General features: G+C 40.8%; 1 protein-coding gene across 5 annotated transcripts in view; it reads right to left on the bottom strand.

Moving 5' to 3' along the window:
* Nucleotides 1-23980, bottom strand: part of LOC149075707 (cell adhesion molecule Dscam1-like) — a 91604-nt gene that overhangs the window by 31655 nt on the left and 35969 nt on the right. For 4 of the 5 annotated variants that reach the window (XM_089243203.1, XM_089243201.1, XM_089243205.1 and 1 more), the window contains exons 5-15: nt 20844-20961; nt 20433-20617; nt 17278-17550; nt 16732-17154; nt 15537-15698; nt 10110-10391; nt 9766-9885; nt 8776-8949; nt 6849-6996; nt 6517-6668; nt 5241-5372 (exon numbers count right to left, since the gene is read on the bottom strand). In XM_089243203.1, the coding sequence (XP_089099329.1) occupies nt 5241-5372; nt 6517-6668; nt 6849-6996; nt 8776-8949; nt 9766-9885; nt 10110-10391; nt 15537-15698; nt 16732-17154; nt 17278-17550; nt 20433-20617; nt 20844-20961 (2169 nt within the window). The remainder of the gene's footprint in view (nt 1-5240; nt 5373-6516; nt 6669-6848; nt 6997-8775; nt 8950-9765; nt 9886-10109; nt 10392-15536; nt 15699-16731; nt 17155-17277; nt 17551-20432; nt 20618-20843; nt 20962-23980) is intronic. The other variant, XM_089243202.1, reaches the window with a different exon arrangement.

The following is a 23980-nucleotide window of genomic DNA, read 5'->3' as shown; positions in this document are numbered from 1 at the left end:
TACCGTGGGGTTCCGTTTCTTTGAATTTAAATGCATATGCCATTCATTTTTTCTCGGCAACTATGGAGGGGGGAATGGTTGAAACGAGAATGGATCGTAATATGAAATTCGGAACTATTCATGAGGGCAATATAAAAGAGGAGCACATGAAAGACTTGCGGTAACATTGTGCGTACTAAAATGCAAGCTGAACGATTCCGATCAAAGGTGGCCGTCCGAGGTCATTAAAGTTAGAATGCTGCGTTCCGAAACCACAAACTTATTCGGGTGTTGTTGCGCATTATTGGTTACTGTGGGGCATCGGTTCTATAAATTTGAACGAATATGCCTTGTATTTCTCGTTGTCTTCTCGACAAGTAAGGAGGATGGTCTATGGGCAGAGGCAATTAGAATGGATCATGATACGAACTTCGAAGCTAGTTACGGAGGCGAGGGTGGCTGAATGTCACTAATGAGTGCAAGAAAGCACATTAAATCGCGCTAAGAGATTTGAAGTTGTGGCAGTAGACATGCGGCCGCTGTTAGGCACGCTAACAATGTGCTAACAACTGAAGTGCAAGGTCAGCGTTTGCATGATTCAGATCGAAGATGGCCGTCCAGATGGGAGAGTGACTGCTAGCTCGGGTTTCCAGGTTTGAGAATCATGGCCATACAACAACGATGGCGGTTGTCCAGGCCTCCATACGGTTCTTTAAAACCGCAACCTAGCGAAATTGTAACTCCAAATTATTGGTTGCCGTGGGGCTCCTCTTCTTCGAATTTAAATGAATATGTCTTGCATTTTTTTCTCATCAACTATGGAGGCGGCGATGGGGAGGGGGGGAATGGTTGAGGAGAGACAGAGAACCAGAATGGATCGTGATACGAAATTCGGAACTATTTATGCGAGCATAATGTCACAAAAGACTAGTGCAAAAAAACACATGAGAGATTTGCGGTGACGTTGTGCGTACTAGAGTGCAGACTCAACGCTTAAAAGATTCAGATCAAACGTGGCCGTCCGGGTTTTTCAAATTAGAATGCGGCGTACTGAAACCACAAACTAATTGGAATTCCGATGTCGATACTCCTTATTGGTTACTGTGGGGTTTCGGTTCTTTAGAAGCATATTCGTTAAAATTTAAAAATTTTCAAGTTGTCTTCTCGACAACTAAAGAGGAGGATGGGGAGAGGAGAGACAGAATTAGAATGGATCATGAAACGAACTCGAAACCTATTACGGAGGCGACATTGCCTGAATGTCACAAATGAGCGCAAGAAAGCACATGAAATCGTGCTAAGAGATTTGAAGTTTTGGAAGTAGAATTTGCTTACTGAAGTGCAAGGCCAACACTTGCATGATTCAGATCGAAGGTGGCCGTCCAGTCCAAAGTGTGAAACCTGTAGCTCGGGTTTCAAGCACGAAAGTGAGCGCACAGGCTTGAGAGCGCAGTAATTTAAAACAACAAACTAGGAAAACGGTGAAACTTCTTGATTGGTTACCGTGGGGCTTCGTTTCTTTGAATTTAAACGAATATGCCTTGCATTTTTTTCGATAACTATGGAAGGGGAAATGGTGGGGGAGAGACAAATAACCAGAACGGATTATGATACGAACTTCGAAACCAGTTACGGAGACAATGTTGCTAGAGTTTGAAAGAGCAAATGAAATTGCGAAAGCAATTTGATGTCGGTGGTTGCAGGTGGGTGCGCCGAATCGGAGGAAGCGTGAAGTTCAACCTCTTTCAACATGACAACAGCGCCCCAAAATGGGTGCCTCCCCGGCTGATCAAGCATTTAGTTGCGGCCCTGGAAGATGTGGCAGTAAGCAAGTGGTCACTGTTAGACTTGTATAAAGAATACGTACTGAAGTGCTAGCACAGCGATTCGGAGCGAAACTGGTAGGTCAGGCCTACCAACAAGCACAAAAGTTGGTCTATGCTTGAGAGCAAAACAGGTCGTTGTGCACCGCAAGAAAGAACGGGGTTGTGCAGTCCTTTAAGCTAGAATGCGCTGTTCTGATGTTCCGCCAAATTACTGGTTGTCGTGGGGCTTCATCTCTTCAAATTTTAACGAATATGCCATGCATTTTTGTTTCCAGAAGCCACACGAATTGTAAAAATGTTTTGATACCCCCGTAATGATCCCGACTATGCCGACAAATTTTAGGAGAACATTTAAGTTTTATTTTCAATAAGCCCCACGGGAATCAGAATAAACAATAATAGCCCACTGTTGGCAAATTCTATTTCGGTTCCTGTGGAGTTTTGTGTAATCTAATTTCAAGGTACAGAATGTGCGTTTCGAAAAACTAAAAGGTTACTACTTTGATCGTATCACAATTTACTTATTTTCTTTATATTACATATTAATGAATTCGCCACTCCTCTCACAAAATAGTGAAGGATTTTCAGTCTAAACTAAAAATTGAAAATTTTGTTTTGCTTGACTTTAAGCTCAGATGTTAAAGTGCCAAGTCAGTTCGTAATGAAGTCGACCATGACCACACATAACAGTGATCTTAAGTAGATGAGATTCGTGATCAAGGAATTATATTCTAGGAAGTAGCCATCCCCCCTAGTGTTCCAGGCAGAAGCATCGGAATCGGGATGCTGTGAGTGGTCCACGGTAATTTATGACACGGAACTAAGCACCCACTAAATTCATTCAGAAATCAAGATTTCCTACGTAAAGATCAAGACCAGCACCCAAAATTTTCAATCACTTCCAACGCCCCTGCCTAAATGAATCCCGTTGGAATATTGGTTGAATGTTATTGCGTCACTGGTTTCACTAATTCACCAATTCTGAAAGGGCAGCGGTAGCCCAGGTCGATACCTGGGCTACTCACCTAAAATACGAGTCGTGAGTTCGATACCCGGTTCGTCCTTGTCAGAAAAATTCACTGGCATAGGGGTACAACAAAAACGGCGACTTGACCGCAGCAAAAAAATTGCTACTTCAGGGAGTCCCCCATCGAGGAGGTTAGCGCGCCAACCTCTTGATGAGTACAAAAAACAAGCCTGCCGTTCGGAATCGGCAATAAATTGTAGGTCCCGGTCTAAAATTAGCCCTCGTGTGCAGAAAATGACTGTGGTGCAAAAAAAATAGTCAAATGGCTAATTCTGAAAAACTGTCACAAAACTGATTTTGGGTCTTTTTTTCTCTCTTTCAAACCTAGCACAACTTCGGTCTATCGCTATGAGCAATTTACTACCAATTGAGTTGTGCCGGAAGTGTGAGTGTGCGTACTTAACTGTCTGAGTACGTATATGGTGTTGTGCGTGAATTAGTGCTGCCATATATATTTCAAATTGTGAGTGAAAAGTGTAATGATTGAACATTTGCAGCATTGTAGGACTGTTGTTCTCTGTGGCGAGATTTTCAATGGGGAGGTCGGCTAGCATTCGCGCTTCGAAGTTGGGAACCACATAAAACGAATTTCGGCCGACCAACAATGTGGCGACAGTGGGGGTTCAACCGCGGATCCTCACGATGCGATTCCGTCACCATGACCACTCGACCACCACAGCGGTGATTTTGAATCGCGGATGAGAAGGTTAAGAACCCCTGGTGTATGCGAACACTGAGATGGAGAAAATGAACAAAGCCCTGGAAGCTCTTTCTTGCGTGGCCGCCTACATGTCCAGCTTATCACCATCGAGGCAATTTATTGCTATTTCATTACCCTCTTCTGAAGAGATGAGATGCCTCAAAAAACTTGATTTAAGAGAAATCTAATATTGGATGTGTTTATATACTGATGTCTGATAAACTGTCGAGAAGCTGCTGCCATCTGTAATCCCAATTAACTGCTAGAGCCTCTCTCTCTAGGGCAAAGAACACACAATCGTAAAAGTCACCGGACCTCAGCTAGTTGTAGAATCTTATCTAAAAGAAGAATTATCTTTAAGCCAGGCTTATACAGCTCCAAAGAGAAAGTATGAAATAAAAGGCGTTGATAGGAGAACCCTGGATATAATTCAAAATACAGTTAAAAAAAAGTCATTCATTTTACAGCAAAAGTTCGTTATAACGAGAACGGCTCATAACAAAAATCTCACTATTACGCAAGTGATTGTTAAAGGATTGTTGAAGAACTGATGTTAAAGGTACAAAAAAATATTCGTTCATAGCGAGTTATTTGTGAATAAAAATCAGAACACATTCGTTATAACGACAACGGATGCTCTCGAAAAAAGCACGTTTTCTTTTTTCTTTCTTTATATAATAGACTAGAAAAAAAAAAAGAGTTCGTTTTTTTAAAATCTCTTCACCCTATCCACATGTATTTGTAAATGTCAGGGCATGTCAGTACCCCCATTGATAAGAGCACATACTGTATATTATCTTCTTGTTATCTATATGGGAGGCGGGAGGAAAAGGGGGAAAAGCAATTTCATCTGTGGTTGTGTTGGTCGGTCAGGTGGGGTATAACTTCTGGTTTTGACATCGTTGCTGTTTTCCTCGAGAGAAAAATCCTTCCCGGAGCCCCCCCCCCCCTCTCTCCTTGTTATCTTTCTTCCAAAACTAGACACAGGGCAAACAGGTCTTAATCATTTTCTCTGCCTTAAATGTTATTTGACATTTTTATTGTGCAACGAATACTTCAGTTGCAGAAATACTTCTGCTGCTGTCCAGAAAAAAATGCAAAATTTTGTTATACAATCAACATTGCGTATGCATAAGCAGTTAACTCTAGATGCATATTTCTGCAAAAGTAGTTAAAAAAAAGGAAAGTAGATTTATCTAATTCATCCCCCCCCCCTTTATATGTTTCTCCAATACAAAAACTGAAATTCGTATATAACGAGAAGACCGTTACAATGACAATTTTCCCCTCTAATTCTGAACTGTCTTTATATAACGGATTTTCACTGTATTTATTATCCAGCACGGCATTGCGATTCGGGGCATATAAGGATTGCGGTAGTGCTCGTATCAATACAGTTTGGGAAATCCGGGGAAATAGCTTTCTGCGTCCAAGGGGGAAACGCGATTACAATGCATCAATGTCACCCGGATCTATCGGGGTTCTGTCTATTCATGACACTGTGGAGCCTCGGGACTGATTCGAACCTCAACCCTTGATAATAACGTGCACTCTCATACACGGACAACTGGAACCTGGCCTGCGTCGGAAACATTACGATGGTTACGGCCATCTGTCACGGAATAAATCTTGATAATTGAGGCCGAGATATATACTTGGATATTGCATAATTCACGTGCGCACGCAGGTCACACAAAGATATACGTACCTGCTTCGGCTTTACACTGCACTAGGTATCTAATAATTGCACTGTTCCCATTAAATGGAGAAGACCACGCAATCTTGGCTGTGCGACTTTTGTGCTCCACTACACGGATGTCACGTGGGGGCTCTGGGGGTTCTGAAAAAGAATGCGAAAAAAAAGTGTAACTTGAGAGTATGGTAGAATTTTAAAAAAACCTCAAAAATATATACACTAATGTCCAAAATAGATTTCGTGCTTTAAACGGAACAATTTACAGAACTAGCATAATGCATATAAATTATTTTTGAAACTGTGGATATTAACAAGGGGTCCTTAAAAAGATTTCAGGGGTCCGTAAACTTCGATGAGAAAACAATTGGTTAATTTTTTCTATCTTGCATGCTAAATATTATTTCAAAAAAGGGTTTAAGTAGCCCGCATTTTATTGGCACAAGGGGTCCGCGGATTTCATGGGGTTGGTAGAAGGGCTTCGGGGAATAAATTTTATGAGTGCAAGAGGTCTGTGGAATTTACTTTGTTGGTACAAAAGGTGCATGGAAATACATTGTATTTGCTCAAGGGGTCCGTGCAATAAATTTTTAATGACACAGTGATTCCATGCCCTTCATTTTCCAAGCAGAAGGAGTCCTTGTTCTTATAATGACGCAAGGGATTAGTGGTCCTCATTTTATAGGCACAATGGGTCTGAGGCCTTCATTTCATTATCAGGCGAGATCTGTATAATGCAGTTTGTTGTCGCAAGGTATCCGTTTCCGGATACCATTTTATTAGCAGAAGGGGTCCATGGCTTTCATTTCGTTAGCAGAAGGATTCTGTAGCATACATTCTATCGGTGCAAGGGGTCCGTGACCTTATTTTTTTGGCACGTAAGGTTAATCCCGGCTTCAGGAAGATGACGTCCAGCACCACCAGCAGCTCTGCAAGTATTGCGAATGTCCCTCATTTGAAGAATGGAATTCTATGTCATAGAGGAAGTATATCTCAATAATATGACCTCAAGACGCCATTCAATGTCACACCAATTAAGGGGGGGGGGGGTATAATGATTTTTTTCTTGTGTTTGCTATACTTCGCAATGTGTTTTGTTTGGGATATTCGATTCCTTGTACGTGGCAGAATTCGTCAAATTCCATCAGTTATTCATTTTTCTAATAGTGTGTTCTCTTTCATTCACCAAAAATATCGTTTGGACTAACTTTGGACATGTGTTATATATAAGCAACGTATTAAAAATGCGGTATACAGAATGAAGATGTCGCTAATGAAAACACGTACATACCTTGTACTATGAGTCGAATGTTCATATCGTCCCGACCAAATGCATTAGTTACAAGGCACGTGAAAAGGGCAGAGTCTCTCCTCTCTGCAGACATGATTGTAATTTCAGAGGACATGTGCTTCTTATTCACCTGTTCTTTCAGCTCATACCTACTAGAAATTCCAATCTCATGTCAACCACGAGTGGCATTTCATGATAAGAACTTCAAATATGTAAAAGTTTTCATATACAACAAGAATGAATTTTTTTGAGGTAATCAAAACGGTTATCAGATCAATACAGTTGTGTTTTTTGAAAAACAAAGATGATGACGATGGATCAAGCATACGTACTGAGGATCTTCAGCTGGATTCAGTGGCTGCTTGTCGATATTCCAGACGATTGTCATTGGATGGTCACCAGCCGCTTCGCAGCCTAATCTTACGACATCACCCCTCCGAACAGTTTCGCTACGAAACTTTGTCTCAAAGCGTGGTGGGACTGAAACGGAAAATCTTATTAAACTCGTATTAAGTCGATCCTCAAGAGTTTTGAGCATTTTTCTGAAGTGCATGTTTCAGCTGCTGTTGCGTCTTTTTATTACATAAACTTCTTTTAGAGAGGTTTTGTCAACAAATTTGTACATTTATACTACCAGCGCAGCGATACATCTCAGAAAATGGTATGCTTATTAACATTTAGGAAATAAAGATAGAATAGATGAGAGTGGAGCAGGCTTGCCTTTCTTCCTTTCCCCTCAGCTAGGACCGTAACTAGGATTTTTTTGAGGGGAGAGGGGCCTACATAATTTTTTCGCCCCCACCACTGTAAAACTCGATGATTTTATAACGATGCACTTCTTCTCAGTTCAATTTTGTCGGGAGGTGCAATTGTCCCCTTTTGCTTCCCCTCAAGCTCTGGCCCTTCCCTCAGTCACCCTTCTCCTGCATACAGCATGTAATACTACATTATTTTTTCTCGTCAAAACTTTGCGAGAGGAAAAAATTAACAAAACAATGCTGAGATGAATGGAAAAATCCATTATTTTTATAGGGTTACCAACGAAACGTCGTAATGATGGAAGGGAAAGAAGCGAGAGAGAGCCCCAAAGTATTTCTTCCATATACTCCAGGACGAGATATCTCGCCCTTGTACGGGAAGAGGTTAAAGCTGAAAGCGAATTAAGATGACTTATACTCAGACATTTATCGTAGTCGGCTTATCTCGAATATTTTTGCAGTGTGTTTAACATGGTTGATCAAAAGTTTAATTTCAGGCATTTTGTTATGATTAAAAAAGTGAAAGAAATATCACACTACAAACATCTAGAAATGTTTAGCTTGATACGTTGTGTGTTTATTTTTCACTTTGCTTTGTTTTTTCTCATCAACATTTGATTTACTCGTAGCAAGTGCACAAGTGCACAATACGCATATAATTTTGATTTAATTTAATTTTAATTAACAAGAAGTCTTATTTCACTTTGGAAACTTACTGCAACTTGCAACACATTGTGACCTTTTTTGTAACAACCAGTATGGGATCTCCGATCTCCTTGTGATTGTTTTTCTTAGTTATTTATATTTCATACTATACAAAAAAGCACTAGTCTGATGGTTATAAAATCTTGGAATATAAGAATTTTATTTTAGAAGACGAGAAGTGAATGACGATATTTTGACGATATAAAAAAGTGGAAATCCAAGAAAGCCGAAAATTAATCTTTCAAAACTTAGAGATTCTGATCATTTCCGAAAGCACGCTTCAGAAAAATTTCAATAAAATTAGTCGGGAAACTGCATGAATTTAGTGACTGGCGTACTTCTTAAACGGAACGAGAAATATCTGTTTTTCCTTTGGTCGCCAACCAAAAGAAAGAAATACCATTAGATAGGCTGGAATGTTTATTTTTTCAAGATAAATCATTCCGTTCCTTCTAATACTTATTAGATCACCATACTGATACTACAGATATCTCACCACCTCACTTTCATTTATCCCCTTCAAAATTCTTTACGTCGAAAATAGTTCGCTAGAGTAATGCTGCATAAAAAAAACAGAGAGAAAGCTATATGTTTCTCGAAGAGTAGAGATGGAATCTTATTTTGCCTAAAACCACGAAAAATGCTCAGAACTTTCCAATCAATGTTAAGTCGAAATCTGTATCCAATAATGATAGAACGAATAATAATAAGTAATGGTAGAACGAAACATTTGAATCACAGTATACGTTTATGAAGCTAGAACTTGCATTTACAGGAATAATTAAATATTTCTCACCATGGACAGTGAGGAAGACTACTTTACTAAGGCCAGAAGCAATGCCGTTGCTTGCTTGGCACAGGTAATACCCGGCGTCATCTTCTTGGGCATTTTTTATAAGCAAGGAACCATTCGCATAGACCTCGTAATGTGGTCCACTGGCTATAGCCGAATAATGGCGAGGAGAATTGGCTGCCGAGGAAAAACAAACATTTTAAATGTAATTGTTTTTTACTTTATGTTATGTCAAAACCATGGAACTATTCATGTCAACACGACGCAAGAAATATACTGGTTGTAAAGTCAAGTCCTTAAACAATCTTCATATTTTGAACCGTTGGTGTTAGAAACGTGCTTTCAATCAGAAAAATATCTCAATAACGCGTCAATTTTAGACATGTCATCTTTTATAAGGAGCCGTATATGTACCGCAATACAAAATTAATTTCTTATACAACTCCTCCTGTTTCTATTTTTCAATTAGAAAAATGTTGTGTCTTGTCTTTACTAAGCTCAACAAAAAAATCCATGTCTATAAGTTATATATAAGCCGACATATTTGAGTTCAAAATTACTGAAAATGAGGGAAAGACATCATGTATTAGCATTCTTTCACGGTTGCAGTTTATCAAAACTTTTCTGAATTCTGAGATGTCCCCTTAACTTTCAATCAGCAATATCTTAGCGGATATTTCATGCCTTTAGAATTTTTCTCTTGGGCTCACCAAAGATAGGGCAAGAACTTTTCATAAGATAGAATGAGGTCAGAGGGACTACATAAAAATTTAATGTTGTATCTCAGTACCCATACGATCCTAATGAAATAAATGGCGTTTCTATAATATGGGCGCGTGTTATATGGATACTTCTATGTAGTTCAAAGTATGTTTCTATTACAAGCAGTTCAGAAAATAAGGACTTGACTTCAGTGAATAAGGACTTGATTTTGCATCATGTGTATTCGTTTTATATTTTAACAAGGAGTGGAGGTTTAACAAGGATAGTTACCTGAACCCCTCTCCCAAGTTATCACAGGCGCAGGAAAACCATCTGCTAAACAATCTATTCGGACATTCTGCCCAGAGACGACAGACGTATCCCTAGGCTCCACATGCCAGCGAGGGGGAACTACACCGAGAGAGAGGTAAATTACAAACATGAATTAATTTCAGATTTTTTCAAGCAAATAAATTCAATAAAAATCCTAAAATATTAAAAAAAATACCGCACTGATTAATTCATCACCGAAATTTAAATACATTCGGTTCAAGTGTTTATGGTAGGCACGAAGGAAAGCTCTTAGTTCTTGGAGGGGGGAGGAGATAGACAAGATTTAAGAAAGAAAAACTCACCGTCCACGATCAACATGGCGCTGTGGCTAACGGAGGCAGCGGCATTACTGACAATACAAGTGTAATTTCCGTTATGACGAGGATTTACGCTAGAAAAAGTTAGGTCACTGGAGAACTCGTCATTACGGATAATAACACCGAGGCCGGGCTCGATGGCCCGATCGTCCTTCCGCCAGCGTATCACGAAAGGAGGATCTCCCTGAATCACTGTACACACCAGGCGGGAACGCATCCCTTCCTGAAGGCTCTTTGGAAACAAAAATGGGTCTATGACAGGCCGCACTGCACAAGAAAACAGAAAAGAAAAACAAGAATTATTTCTCATCATACTCTCCAATATTTTCGCACACAATTTATATTCTTAAAGTGAAACAGCAGTTTCACCAGATGTTTTTGAAATTCGCGCGTTCGTTATTTTGCTCATGCGCAGTTATTTCTGACAACCCTTGCACATAACCAGATGCAATCATGAATGAATTATGGTTGTTTCTTTTGTCATATATAGAATTAAAATGTTTACTACTCTATTATTATTACTCTATTCCTGAGCGCTGGAAATGTGACTGAGACAATATCACTAGTGATGGCAAAGTTCTTGAATGAGAGAAACTGTTTATTTCCGAATTTTTCAATTTTCAAATACAATGAAATTTTCTGCGTCTGTGTTCAAGTTTTTGTACCTGTACTAAAAATATTTTTAAAATATTTTAATGTAAACTGCTAGCAGGCGTAATATATATGCTAATGTTTTCCACTAAAATGCTCTTTTCCCAAAACAAAGCTTTTTGTTAGATAAGGAACATTTTTTCGAACACCCCTCATTCAAATGTCTTGAAACTTTGTGTGTCTTTCCACACTATGGTGTTACATACTTTAAAATGAGAATTTTTTATTAATATTATTTTTTAAAAAATTTATTGCACAAAATATGGGTAAATTTCGGTGATTTTTGAAAAAGTCGCATATTGTTGAATTTAAAATTCCGGGGAAAAAAATAACCAATTAAAATTCTAAATGATCGTATTAAATTGTATAAAAATATTTATAATATTTGAGGGAAAAAATTGAGTGCCTAAAGTGAATAGAAGTTTTTAAATGTTCCTTAAAGGAAGGAGATTTTTCCCATAGGAAAGCATAGAAGACAAGATAGTGCACCAACCCCCTTAAAAAATGCGAGAGAACAAATAAATTTTAGTCCATATAATGTTCATATAAATTTTACTCCCCGAGCACAAAATTATATTCGACGGCAGGCCAGAATGTGATCATCTCATTCTCTCCTGGCTCTCCTCAAATAGTCTCACCCATTTAAGAGAATTGCAATCACTCATGGCGTTTGGACCACACACCGCACAGATCTGGCGATTGATCTTTGCTGTTTGACCACAAGAAATTCTTAATGTCTTCTTTAACTGTATATAGAGTTTTCTTGTCACAGTGTACAGCGGACGATACCTCAGTAGCGGCGTTATTCTCTCAAACATATTTAGCCCGTGACATGGAATGCACACATCGTTGATATGATTCGAAATGGTGTCTGTCTGTGATCACAAGAGATGAAAGTAAGTATTGTTTATGCACGAAAATTTCAAACACTTTAATTTTTAACACAATCTCAATTTAAAAATATCCTTCTCATGTAATAGAGTTGGGCCCCCGACACAACGAACTCTGATTTAACGGATTCTCCGATTTAAATATTTTTCCCGAAGTTCCCCGAAGGCTCGGGGATCCATGATGTTCTTAAGTCAGACACCTCGTTGGGCAATTTGCCTGTTGTGACGTTGTATTTGTATTTGTATTTCCTGAGAGTTTATTTCAGTTAATTCTCAAACCTGTTAATTTCCCCGATTTTACGAATAAGAAATTCCGGTTTTACCCGATTAGTTGAACCCGGGTTCTATGCGCGCATACACATACGCACGCACGCACACGTACGCTTACTTTAATGATTCGTCACTGCGTCGAGGCCTCCAAAATTTTGTATACAGCAATCTTAATTAAACTCTTTGTATATTTTCCATCACGGATAATAAAGACGGTGCATCAGCCCAGTGAAGGAAACGTGTTCAGGAAAAATCTCACTCAGAAACACGAGAGACATGTCAGGGGTCATTCAAGTATTACGTCAGCATCGAGGGGGGGAAGGGAGGTTTCTGATTTGCTGACTTTTGATGACGGGGGGGGGGGGGTTTGAAGGTTGCTTACGTCATCAACCACCCTTTTTTGAAGATATGAAATATTCTAAGTTGCTGACGAAATTTTGCTGACAGGGAGGGAGGGAGGGGGGGTCAGTATTTTGCTGACTTTTGCTGACAAGGGGAGGAGGGGGGCAGAAATGGTTGAAAATCTGCTTACGTAATACTTGAATGGCCCCTCACATGTAGACCTACCGCTACTACTTAACCGTACATCACCTCGTACACATTCCTCAACGGAATATCTATCGAATCGGTGCATGCCGGTACGTGTTGTGTGTGTTTAAGCGCGGCCCTAACGTACGCGTGTCGTCAGAGTTTTGCCTTGTTTGGCATTCCTGCTGGTGCTGCCATCTGTCTCCCATATTTTGAAGCGAAGATAGTAGATGTTTGAATCTTGATGTCATGTAGGAAACATATTGAAGGTTGTCTGCTCTCTGCGGAGGTATTTTTTGAATGGGAGACCGGCTCGCATTCAGTCCTCGAAGTTGGGAAACATCAGGAAACCAACTTCAATCGTCCACCGCTGTGCCGCCAACGGGGTTGGAACCTGGATCCGCATGTAGACCTGCAGCACAAAGTGACCTTTTTTCACAGAACCTACCAGGAGTCCCCAGGATCACATTTGTGGTTTTGCCGCACTTCTCCCGTTCTAGTCTAATTTTCTGGATAACATTTACCTCGAATTCGTCACCCTGTGATATAGCCTGCTTGCCCCCCCCCCTCCTGTGCCCCTCCTGTACAAGTGTGACTCGAAGGCACTCTTTTGGTCACTCCCATGCTCACACACTCTCTAAGACACTCTTTTGGCCACTCTCAAGTCACTATTTTAGTCATTCACATGCTTGCAGACTGTTTCGGTCACTCACATGCTTGCACACTGTTTCGGTCACTCACATGCTTGCACACTGTTTCGGTCACTCACATGCTTGCACACTGTTTCGCTCACTCCCATGCTTGCACACTGTTTTGACCACTCCCCTGCTCACAGTTACTTTGTTCTGAGTCACTCATTCTGTCACTCCCATGCTCACACACTCTTTAAGTCATTCTTTTGGTCTTTCACATGCTTTCACACTCTTTAGGTCCCTCTTTTGGTCATTCTTGCACACGCTGTCTTTCACTCACCCATCGACCTGTCCCTCTCGCTGTAGGTCACTCGTCATTCACATGCTTACTGACTCCCTAAAGGCCGCTACATTCTACTCAGACGTAACGTGGTCCCACGTCCCGATTTTGGTTATTCACTTGCTGCCTAGACAGAGGTGTATTTATCGAGGGTTACACAAATTTGGCCTCGCTTCCTCCCATTCTATTGATATTCTTGGCCACTAATTTCTCAAATTTGTCGCCGCTCTGAACTTTCTGCCTTGGGCTATAGCCCGTTAAGCCCCCCCCCCCTTCCTCCCGTAAATACGTCACTAGGAGTCCGTGTGTCTCAGGAATATGAAAATCGATATCTTGAGGAAGGAATCATTACAAGACAGTAATTAAGGCTCTTCGTTTTAAGATAAGTTATTGACATATTATTGAACATTCATTTACATTAATTAGGATGGCTAAATACAGTCATTAGCGCGTAACAGTCGCACACAATGTCCTCGAATATATACAGTGAGAAAATTTTTTATGCAGACACCGGCGAGACAAAAAAATTCATCCGTAATATAGAGGGTTAGTATTGAAGAGTTCGAAATAAAACTTAATTATTATACGGCCGTAAAAAGAGGGGTAATCGCATCTGAGGGATGACTATTAAGAGGAGTTTCAATGTACATTTTTGTTAATGCATGCTGTTGTCTTGCACACTATCTCGGTCACTCACATGCTTGCACCCTATCTCGGTCACTCACATGCTTGCACACTGTTTCGGTCTCTCCCATGCTTGCACACTGTTTTGGCCACTCCCCTGTTCACAATCACTCTGTTCTGAGTCACTCATTTGGTCACTCCCATCCTCACACACTATGTAAGACTTTTGGTCATCCACTCTTTTGGTCATCCACATGTTTTCTCACTCTCTAGGTCTCTCCTTTGGCCATTCTTGCACACGCTGTCCGTCACTCACCGACCTGTCCCTTGCTTCGTAGGTCACTAGTCATTCACATGCTTACTCACACGAGGAGACTTGTGTTATGTCAGACATGATAGTGATTTTCTAGTACGTTTGAGTTGTGTATATTTTGTATGATACAGTATACAAAATTGATTACTACAGTGAAACCGCTCTTAACAGTAACCAATCACTTACAGCCAAATTATGATTAAGTTTTCTTTTCTTCAAAATTATTCAATAAAAATCCCCTTTTCTACGGACAATTTTTTTTGTCTCGTCGGTGTCCGTAAAAGAAGGGTTTCGCTATGTAAATACACTATGCAGAAAGACGTCACTCTCCCCTGTTATACGGAAAAATGACTCAATGAAGAGATATCGGTTTTTCGGGGAAGGAAAATTCATCTCTGCTCTCACGGGGATACAAAGCCCGGTCTCTCGTTCGTCGGACGAGTGCTCTACCAACTAAGTTATGAAGACAGATAGAATACTTCCCCGTTGGAGCTACGTATATGCCGAATGACTCCGTGCAATAGACGGCGACAAAATTCTGCTAATAGCTCCCAAATGACATCAGGGCCACCAGATGGCGACGTATACGCAGACAGACGTCACTCTCACCCCCCCCCCTTCCGTTCCCGTTAATATACAACAGATACGGAAAACTGACGCAATGAAAAGATATCAGTCCCCGTGAGGGCAGAGATGAATTTTCCTTCACTGAAACACTGATATCTTTTCATTGAACCAGTTTTCCGTATCTGTTGCATCTGTTGCATGCAACACACTCTCTCTCTACTTTTAGAAATTTTCAAAAAAAAAAAGCTGTCTTATTTCTGATTGCGAATTCAACGGGAGATGCCGCTGCAAAATAAAACTAGATATTCTATAAAAAAAATTATAAAAAAAAATCGATGCACACTCAGTATTTATCAACAACTGAAGAAATATGATGAGACATTTGTGTATTTTAATAAATTCTCTAGGTTTTATACGTATTCCGCTAAACATGTGTTGAACCCAATATTGAAAGATAAACTTGGTACAGAGCCACACACACACACATATATATATATATATATATATATATATATATATATATATATATATATATATATATATATATATATATATATACACAAATCGGCTGTCAACGACTCTACCCCACTAACTTACCCATGACATGTACTCGAACAGTTCCACTGGCGCTCTGTCCCTGTTTGTTCCACGCTCTGCACTTGTAGGAGCCGTCATCGACGCCTCGCTGAACGTCTTGGATAAGCAAGGTCCCGTTTGGGAACACTTCCTGTCGACGATTTATGGGCAGCCTGCTGCCTCCTGATCGTAAATGTCACAAAAAAAAAAAAAAAAAAAAATTACGATTGTGTACAGTAAATGATTCTATGCATAAATACGCACGCTCACTTATACCCAGTAGGTATAACTGAGAGTATGTAGGGGACGTCAAAGGGGGGTAGGGAAAGGTAAGAAACTGTCTTTATCTGACCTCACTACAACCCATCAGCTTCTCCGACCTTCACATAATCAGTCATTCTACAGGAAACCGGTTTTGAGGAAAAAGAAAGTATTCCAGTTCCTGTAACGGATTTTCTTTCCCTCACAAAAATGCACACGTTACAATGTTCCAGAAGTGATCTGGAACAGCGCCGCACATCGCTAAAGTGATCTAGAACAGCGCCGCATATCACTTAAGTGATCTAGAATTGCTTCTCGAGGCACTTGATTGGAGTGAGAATGTGTCACGAGCCATTTAAGTGATCTGAAACAGCGCCCAAGGTCACTGAAGTGATCTGAGAATGTGCCGCGGATCAGTTAATGATCTAGGAATTTACCGCGGACCATTCAAGTGATTTGGTAATGAGCCACTTGATCAATTTTTATAAAATTTTGTTTGAGGTCGTGGGCCGCGTTTGGCCCGAAGGTCATGGGTTGAACTTGTGGAGCGGCCAAGTAGCGTGGTGATAAAATGTCCGTCTACCACCGTGGAGGTTGCCGTCAGCTCCCAGGTTGGAACCGGGGAAAGAATATATATAACAAGATATTCTCCCTATAACGAGCTTGAGGCGACCACCGATATATGGCGCCTTCATTTCCAACCCAACCCGTTAACGACAGTAAATTGCAGTATATACAGTATATAGATATGGCCGAAGTTGGTGTGTGGTGAAGCGGGGTTGAGCATGTGTATGCTCTATTGGAATCTGCAGAAATATGAATCTGCGTACCTATAGGGACACTCTGTACGCATGTCACTATGTAAAATGTGATGGAATTTGATAAATGCATTTTAATTCCATAAGTAAAGCAGTAATTCAAAAGAAAATTGAATTTTGGAAATGCTCTCACTCACCCCGTGACCAGGTGATCGCATCGATGGGATACCCAGCGACGTGGCATCGCAGCATGAGGATCTCTCCCGCTACAGCAGACACATCCTTCATTGGACGGATGTACGGCAGTCCGTACACGTTCAGCCTTGCCGCGTGACCCGTCACACCAACCGTGCTACGGGCGTGGCACTCGTACTCACCACTGTCCTCGACGCGGATCGATGTGACGTTCACGTAACTCACGACCCGCCCCTGAAGAGTTATATAGTCACCGACCCTGAACCGCGGGTCCTCCGGCAACTGCGAACCGTCCAACGTCCACGTGATCTGCGGCAAGGGATTGCCCGAGGCGACACACTTCAGCGACACAAATGGTCCCGGCTGCAGCGTCTCCTCCGCGAACACATAGTGGAAAACCGGCGCCGCATCTGGAATGAAACGTTCTACAGGTAGTTCATCTAATATAAAGTTTACACAACCGACAACAAGAAAGTATTTATCGCAAATACGAATTCGGGTAGGTTCTGAAACTGTGGATAAATAAGATCAATTAAAGGGCCTTTTACCTCCTAATAAAAGCTGAGCAGTTCCCTGAGCAGACTCGACATCATTGAAAACGAAACACTGATACATTCCGCTGTCCTCTCTCTGAACGGACAATATCGTCAGCAGGACCCTCGAAGACAGCTTGATCCTGACGCCGTCCTCGAACAACGGACTGCCGTCCTTGATCCACGATACGCCGTTCACGGGATGGCCCGTGAACGAGCAATTGAACTTGGCTGGCCGACCAACGTCGATGGTCTGTTGTTGGGGCTGGACATGGGCAGTTAGGTGAGCTGTGGTGGAAGATCATAGAAGACGAAGATTTCATACGTCAGATACAATAAATCTTTGAGTTATGAAAAAAAAATATTGTTATCTCGTTAGGAGCCGTTCGAGTATTACGTAAGCAAATTTTTAGCCATTTTTGACCCCCCCCCCCTGTCAGCAAAAGAGCACGAGCCCCCTATGCCCCCTCCCGCGTACGTTTCTGATCCCACCGTTATGCGTTAGGAGGTACTGGGCAGTGGTGACGAAATTTTGCTGACAAGGGGGGAAAGGGGGGGGGGGGGTTAAAGTTTTGCTGACTTTTGCTGATGGGGGGGGGGGGTCAAAATGGCTAAAAATTTGCATACGTAATACTTGAACGGCCCCATATACCTATTTTCAATATTTTCTAGAAGGCACATTTCCACTAATGAAATTTTCTTTTTACCCATTTATTGGCTACGGTCGAATGTAGCAGAGAAAGGCACCATTTATTCATATAGCGAATAAATTTACAAGAGGTAGCTCGATCTTCCTTACTTACTGGCCGTCTGTACTTTCTGACGTACATTAAATACACCTCCATAGACTATTTACCAACCCGACTGAAATCCCACCATCAGCCCTGAGAGCTGGGCACGGGGGGGGGGGGGGTAAACACTTCAGTCTGGTCTGAAAAGCAATAGTAGTCCACACTGCAGCTATTTACGTACTTTCCCCTCTACGCTGATTTCACTGTCTACGAGAGAACATGTTAAATAATCGTTTATTTATAATTATTAATAAAGACTTTAGTTAATAATTCATTAATAATTATTTATTATTCGTATTTAATTAAATTAAAAGTTTAGTTAATTAGTTAATAAATTCCGTCAAAATGTTTGTGGCCATCCGCGATGCCATGCTAAGCAATCCTACTGGGTGCGGCTTATATGCCGGAGTTCCCGCCCCCCCCCCCTTCCTCCCTGCTCATGCGTCTTTTATACCGGAGTTTTATCTTCGGTGTGGCCCGTGACACAGCGCCTGACCATTATGTTGGCCCCCACAGAGTAATTAATACTATTTTTATCTTATTATTTATATCTTAAGTCTATGGTTGGCCCACAAACAGAGAGAAGTTGACCAACCCTGATTTTATTTTGCCATTTCGCGCAGATATTTAAATTCTGTTCCCACAGAAACAACAGGCCTGTGCAGGTGAAATAAATGAGAATGTGCCCCCACGTGGGAGTGATTGTTTTTTATACCACCGAAATAAAAGCCAGCTCAGTCGAGTTTTGCCCAAGGGCCCCCTACGGAGGCGGATTTATGGTTTTGTGGCTTGTGGGCTGTACAAATTTTGACACCTTTCACCCATAGAGTTAGTAGCCTAGTTTTCTTGACTGATAATACCTCAAAATTATCCTCCCTGGATCGCTTATCCTCCCTCCCACACAGAGAATAAATATGTCTCTGTGTCTAAGTCACTCTTTTGGTCATTCACATGCTTTCACACCCTCTAGGTCACTCTTTTGGCTCGCTCACAGGTCATCCTTCTTGGTCACTCATATGCTTGCACACTCTCTAGTGTGTGTATGTGTGTGTGTGTGTGAGGTCAGGGGTTTTTAAAGAAAAACTTCTCGCAGAACCTTGATAGTTTTACGGCAGTTCCGCGCATCCCTTGTTGATAATGTGGTTGCCCAACGGAACTCAAAGAAATTTTTGAATATTTATCCCTACTGCCATCTCAACAACATCCATAGCCCCAGGGCAAAATGAAAAAGGGCTTAGGCACCACATCTTAATATACATATTTATTGTCGTAAATCATTGTGCCAGATCTTATCGTGAGGCCCCAATGCAAATTAAGTCCTGGGTGGGACTTTTGAGTTAAGAGAGCCTATGGAAATCCCAAAACAGAAGCTGATCAAATTATATCAATAATCAAAAACTATTTCCGAACATAATGATTCATATGATTTGTTTAAATTTGTTAACAATCATCATTTTTGCGATTATAAATAGTTTTTACGCTTGTTCACTGGCGATGTGCATGAATGGTCTATGCTCCCTTATATGCTCCTGCGCATATACATAAATTTTGTTCAAGCCTCCAGTGATGAAAGGCAATTTTAGGGGTTCTTACCCGTTGCACGAAAGTTGTTCGTATAGAAAAGTATCAATACACGCAACATGATAAATACTTGGGCTGACCATATTTCTTTCACAAAAATACGGGATATTGCCAAAAAAAAGTTATCAAGACAAATAAAGTTGCCAATTATAGCAGAAAAATGTCAAAAGGCAAGTAAAGTTGCAGCCAAAAAATATGATCAAAAACAATTACAAAAGCCACCTATCGTTCGAACTGCTGAAAAATTGCCAATCAAGAAAAATTATGGGTACTGCAAGCAAGAAAAAACGTTTTTCTTTTTCAAAGAATATAGAGTGAGAAAATATGGTGAGATGAATATATACAGTATTCACACGTATTACTGTGAGAAATTACGATAGACGTAATATGATTTATAAGAAATAAAAATAATCTTGTGATTCTTGTAATATCTTATAAAATACGGATCAAATATGGTCACTTTTTATATACAAGTTCTGGCACTCGAGCAGCAGAAATACCGCATATCTGATATCATTCCGCCCCGCGGACTGCAAAGATTGTGAATTCCTGCAGTAAAGCAATTCCGACACCTCTCGATGAAGCCAACCAACAGCGTCGGAGAAACGTTGAGGAAAATGAACTCGTACCAACGACGGCTCTTTGCCCTGAGAACCTTTGTTTTCAATTCACAAAGGCCGCGAAAACATTAATTATAAGAAATATTTTTCAAATTAGTGTCAATGGTTCGTCGCAGACGTGGCATTGTGTGTGTCTATGCTCAGCATCCCGTTGACAAAAAAAAAAGGCATTTCTTACCTGTAACGAAAAGGAGAATTTCGGTTCGCTCTTCCCCGGCGCTGTTGCTAATCAGGCACACGTACTTCCCTCCATCCTCCAGACTGACTTGTCGTATCAGCAAAGACCCACTGAACTGCGACATCCGCGGATCGTGGTAAACGGGCAGCAACTGGGAATTGTTCCTGCCTGCGTATTTGTACCAACTGCAGTGAAAAGTAAATCAAAGTATATACTGTATTCTTAGTCGGGATGGATATAGTATAATTCACGCTGTACCAATGAAAAGTCCTAATAGAATTTAATTCATAGGCTGTAGAGAAATTTTCTGCACGCCTGACAACTATTGTAGTTTCATCGACAAACCGAGGGCTCTTTTCTTTTATTGTTTCATCACTTAAAAAGTAGCGTATAATAACTGATGTTACTTACCTGTACCTAGGCACGGGGAAGCCCTGAGCTGCACATGGTAATTCGACCATCTCGCCCTGTACCGCGGACAAGGCGGTCCGACCATCTGTTACTCTAGGAGGAACTGTACCACTAGAATCTGTCCATCGGAAAAATTTGAATAAAAAAAATCAAATGATTCATGCACATAGATTATTTCCATGAGTAATGCACTGTGTAATTTTTTTTTTAACATGCATATCTTATTATTGGCATTATCTCTTTAGAATATTGCTGTATTGGCACTATTATTTTCAGCGCCCACATTGCAACGTTTTGAAAGATTCGCTATTCTGCTGAGGAACTTCATTTAGTCCTCTGGTGGCCCGGCTAACGGCGTCTTAAGAGCATCATTGGCCCCCGGCGCAAAGCAAGTTTTCCGAAGGCCCCCTCCCCGGCTAGAAATTCTTGCCTACCAACTTGCTTTCTAAATCTGGAAAATTGTAACAGATCTCGTTATCACGAATCGCCTACTACACTTGATTTCCCCTGGCCGTTCTCGTGTAGGCTGATGCATTAAGACGTCACTGGCTCCGAGTATCCTCTGCAAAAAGCTCCTCCAGGATGAGAAAACCCTTGTCTTGACATAGACTTTCTTTCTCATCATATCTACGCCAACTGCGGTCAGATCGCCAATAGGGAATTTGCTATCGATTGAATTAGGTCGTTAAAGTGTATGGCGATGCAGAATGAAAAGCTCGATCTGTAACGGTGCGTGTGATTACGATTTTAATTGTGTTCGTCAAAATTTTTGGGACACTGAGGATTGTGAACTTGTTCTAAAGTTTCAGCTGTGGTTCAAAGTTTCACTTCACCATCCTTCGATAGGATCAATTTGGGAAGGCTATAATTGACTAACAACGTCTCTATACACAATTCTTGTAGGTATGTGTTGAAAATACCCTCTACTGAAATAGACGGAATTGTTGCCATGTATACAAATGGTGTCCCAGTCTCTCCCTTTTATAAAATAAAAGGTTTGATAGTACACGTCAGGAACTTTTTTTTTTTGCAATGCAAGCCAGGGTCGCAACTCACTTCTTCGAGGAATACGTGCATTTTTCAACTTCAGAAATTGCCGAAATATAGCAAACGTAGCTCCTATCGTCAGAAGTGACAGGGAAATTTCTTCTTCCCAGTCACAGATGATGGAGCGGATACTTCCTTTTCATCTCTAAGAGTGTTATACGTTATGGGGGAGGGGGGGGGTTTCCCTCCCAGGGGTACTTTAGGACCTTTCCCTCTTTTTTTTTTTTGGTGCCAGTTGCTTAAATAGCATGTTAACATGCGAATAAATAAGTCATCTGTCAAGTTTCATTGTTATTAGTATTATGTGCACTTTCTTTCTTTCAAACCAAGCTCAACTCTGGTCTATCGCCTTGGGTAATTTTACAACCGAATGAGTTGCACAGTCTGAATGCGTATCTAGTCAGGGGCGTACGCAGTATCGACCTTTGGAGAGAAAACAAAAGGTTCAGGGAGACACAAAAATTTTTTCCCCGAGAAATCTGGAGTTACCATCCTTCAAAAAGCATTTAAATTAATAGAAATTGGTTAAAATAGCAAATTAAAGGTATTTTATTTCGATTATTTTTCAATGAAATATAAATTTTTTCTTCTAATTTTTGGTCTAATGCCCCCTCCCCCCGCAAAACACATTTGTATCCAGTGTTGTGCGCGAATTTTTAGTGCTGCCATCCATTTTCCAATCTCCGAGTAAAGTGTAATGATTGAATATTTGTACCGCTGTAAGTCTATTCCCCTCTGTGGCGAGACTTTTTAAAGGGGCGATCGTCTCCCATTCACTCCTCGAATTCGGAAATCACAGGAAATCAACTTCAGCAGACAATAACTGCGCCACCGGTGGAGTGCGAACCCCGGTCCCCTTCGCTATGACCACACGACCACACAGCGGCTCTTAAAGTGTATTATCACCCCCAATCTACTCTTTTATAAAGTTCTGGAACACCGTGTATAATTTATTATGACACTACACGTGTATGTTGGCCGAACGTTAACGTGAAGTGAATTGACTTTGACAATCGCGTGTACACGATAATAAGAAAAGCAAAATAACAGCTTGAAATGGAAGCTGATACAAAAAAGAGAAAGAATTGCGTCTTGAAAATATTCGGAGAAACAATTATGGCCGGAATCTTATCTTATTCGAAAACTCCGTAAAGCCATGTTTTTGACAATTCAATTACCGTAACGCAGATCGTGGTAATGACCTGGAAAAAGAAGGGACATGTGCAGGAGTCAGTTTATAACTTATGTACGGAATATATTCATGGGGAGAAAAACACATATATATAAACACGTGCTTATAAGCTTTCTTTTCTGTATATAGCCTCCATGTCTAGGGAATTCCGTTAATTGGATTTATTTGGCGTTTTCACGTAAAATTCCGTATTTACTCCTTATAGGACGATCTCTGATATAAGACGTGGTATGATTTTAGAGATCAAGATAAACAACACTAGATATATTAATGTGATTTCTCACTTCGTTCATTCACCGATAACAGCATAAACTACGCCTATTGAAACAGACAACCAGGTTACATTAACACTGACGAAATATCTCGCTAAATTTGATGCCTTGTATTTCGGCATCTACGAGAAATCTCACCTCCTTAAAATCCTTTTATTTCGGCTATGACAAGCCCAGCTATCTCTGCAAGGCAGGTTGTGTTTGCAAATATATTTTCCATCCACCCTAATACGTCAGGTTATCTGTCAGTGGGTGGAATCAACTTTTGTCAAAGTTTGATAACAGAAAGAGAGAGAGAGAGAGAGAGACGGCGTTCTTTTTCCTTCCCTTCTGGGTAGTGTAGAATATGCGTACTGTATAAATAATAGAAAAGACTAGAGTTCCTAGGTTTATTGTTCTTGGAGTTTGGGGGTGGGAAGCACTATCACCAGCACGAAATCAGGAAAAATGAAAACAGGGCAATGGGGGACACGATATATTTTTCGCCTCTGAAATCGCTTGTTACTAGAAGGAAAAATGTTCTTCCCTCTCACCCCTTTAATGAAATTTCTCTGTCGTGAAAGGTTGCCATATTTTGACGACTTCAAAATTTGGTGATGCACGTATTCCCCGAAGAATGAGTGGGT

This window comes from Pholcus phalangioides, unplaced genomic scaffold, assembly GCF_987345545.1.
Source record: "Pholcus phalangioides strain wild (caught in Gottingen) unplaced genomic scaffold, Ppha-v1.0 ptg000015l_1, whole genome shotgun sequence".
Lineage (NCBI taxonomy): Eukaryota > Metazoa > Arthropoda > Arachnida > Araneae > Pholcidae > Pholcus > Pholcus phalangioides.
This window is presented reverse-complemented; position numbering and strand designations above follow the sequence as displayed.